We start from the raw sequence: 2,583 nt of genomic DNA, 5'->3' as shown, positions 1-2,583 counted from the left end.
AGCTACTTTGGTTAGCGCCTTTGGTAAACAATTCCAAAGTCACAAAGCGCCTCCACTATAACGTGACGAAATGTCCAAAAGTTCCGTAACAGTCAGTAGAAACATGTCAAACGATGTACTGAATCAATCTTTAGAATGTTGTTAACATACATCTTGAATAACGTTCCAACCGGAGAATTAGATGAGATGTAAAATTTGATCCCAACATTGAAAGAATGTGTCTGTATTATTTTTTACAGGAAGCTGAAGGGGGTGATGTCCTGCAAGACCTTGCACAACATGTAATGAAATTCTATGTGATCAAGAAGGAGGGTGCCATGTCGAGTGATGGTCCAAGTGATCACCGGTCTGGGCAGGGTTGTGCCATTCTTCTTGACATGACATATGCTCTGAATCTCAGCTACCCCAAAAAGCTMAAGTACACATTCYAGGCATTCCAGAAACGGTTTGTGGAGCTGGACTGCTCAAAGCTCACAGTCAAGATGACAGCCCTCAAGAACAAAGTACCCTCTTAAGCAGAATGGCAGCCCAGAGGACAATTGTCATAGACTGAATGTCAGGGTTACTTTGTAACACCTTCGTAGTTAAATGCTGAGGAGCCTCTGGAACTCTTCTGTACCTTCATTTGTTCTGGTAACAGGTCAGGAACGGTGTCCTCTACCACAGGCCTGCCTCTTGTTGTTGTTGAAGCCGCTTGGGGCACAGAATCTGTGCTGGGACCAGCCTCTGCCTACCGGGGGTTGGTCACCGAGAGGCGGGACTCGAGCACATTGCGGTCTGGGATCCCATTCCTGATCATCCCGCTGCAATGATCTAGGATAAATAAATTAGAGGTTAAGGAAGACACGTTTATTCTTCAAGGTGTGATTTAAAGGTTCACTGCCACTGTATTTAAGTTGTGTTTTGTATACAAAGATACAAAAATGTGTTTTTAATCAAGGATATCATTGTAAAATGTCATGTCAATTTTGTTCCCATACGGTTGATGTTTGAAATACGGACATTTGAATCAGTTTTAACATTTTGAGGTTTCATCAATGTACCAACATTTTACCACAGGTATTACGACAATTCTACCATGGTCTGTCTACACAGTATGGTTGTTATGACATCACAATGCTACCTGCATCACTGATAGTCTACCTGCAAAGCCTTGTAGTTTATTTTGAACGGATTTCTATTGGGAACTTTTATGGGATCTTTTGAAAAAAGCCTCTAAACTAGACAATTTATAGTTGAAAAAAAAAATAACATCACAAAAGTAATATAGGGGGCATCCATCAGCAATGTTTGTGAACAGAGAAATGTTATAGGAAGAAACTAGTAAAAGTGTTCAGATTACATGATTATTGGGMMTTTTCTTAATTTCTTTTGCCTTGTAGACAACATTTTTGTGAGAAAAATATCCCACATTGCAAATACAAGCAATTTGAGCCTCCATGAGCCCCCATCTTTGTAGTTATCCATGGCTCCTATGATAATATTTTGGTCCTTAAAACTTGTCCACCTAGATTTACATGCTATAAAATCGCCACTACCTGTTATGGCTGAAGGGGCACTATTGAGTAACCTGGAAAGAGGTGCCCATTTCAAACGGCCTCGTACTCAATTCTTGCTTCGTTACAATATGCATATTATTATTACTATTGGATAGAAAACACTCTCTTAGTTTTCTAAAATCGTTTTGAATTATTTCTCTAAGTGAAAACAGAACTCCTTCTGCAGCCCATTTCCTATCCGGAGTGAGATTTCCGAAAGCGAGGTCTCTGCTTCAAGAGCTTGTCATAAATGGCATGTCACTTAGGACTATAGATACACGTCATACACCTTCCCCTGGGTTGTCAAGCGGAAGTGAGAGCAGAAATGAGTTGATTATCTGTGTCAGAGAATTGAATACATCATTCTTGGGAATGAGAGGTCCGCCATTTTTTTTTCTTTTCGAAAGCGCGAAGTAGGACTGGAATCGCCTTTCTGGAAAAGCCGTCGTTATGGGCGAATACAACCTCCGGCTTAGTAATTTTATTTGATACATGTCACAATATCATCCTAAAGTATGTTTTTCAATATAGTTTTATATATTATGTTGAAATTTATTCGGGACTTTAGGCGTGATGCGTTGTATGAATTTGTTCACGAAGGAGAGGTTAGCGCCGCATGGCCAGTGTGCTTGCTAATTCAAGAGGGAAAGAGTTCGTTCTGGATCCAAACAAAGCGGTTCTGCGACAAAGACCCCTTGCTACAACATTCTGATGGAAGATCAACAAAGTAGGACCCCAATTGGATGCTATTTTCATAATATCTGTCGAACTGTGCTATCGCTACCGATTACCTTGGAATCAATGCTTGTTGTGTGTGTTAGCTATTGCAGTAAGCTAATATAACGCTTATATTGTGTTTTCGCTGTTTAAAACACTTTTAAAAAATTGGAAATATTGGCTGTATTCACAAGATCTTTGTCTTTCATTTGCAATACACCATATATTTTTCTGAAATGTTTTATGATGAGTAATTAGGTGTGACGTTGGGTCTGTATTTACTCTGGCACTCCCATGCTATTTCTGACTGTAGCTATGATGGTAGCAG

At 39.8% G+C, this 2,583-nt stretch overlaps 1 protein-coding gene across 1 annotated transcript in view; it reads right to left on the bottom strand.

Annotated features, from left to right (window-relative positions):
• col16a1 (collagen, type XVI, alpha 1) overlaps nt 1-799 on the bottom strand; it is an 80,903-nt gene extending 80,104 nt beyond the window's left edge. The window contains 1 exon segment of the mRNA XM_070436397.1: nt 735-799. Coding sequence (XP_070292498.1) covers nt 735-799 — 65 coding nt within the window.
• Nucleotides 800-2,583: the final 1,784 nt, after the last annotated feature.

This window comes from Salvelinus sp. IW2-2015, linkage group LG31, assembly GCF_002910315.2.
Source record: "Salvelinus sp. IW2-2015 linkage group LG31, ASM291031v2, whole genome shotgun sequence".
NCBI classification, from domain to species: domain Eukaryota; kingdom Metazoa; phylum Chordata; class Actinopteri; order Salmoniformes; family Salmonidae; genus Salvelinus; species Salvelinus sp. IW2-2015.
This window is presented reverse-complemented; position numbering and strand designations above follow the sequence as displayed.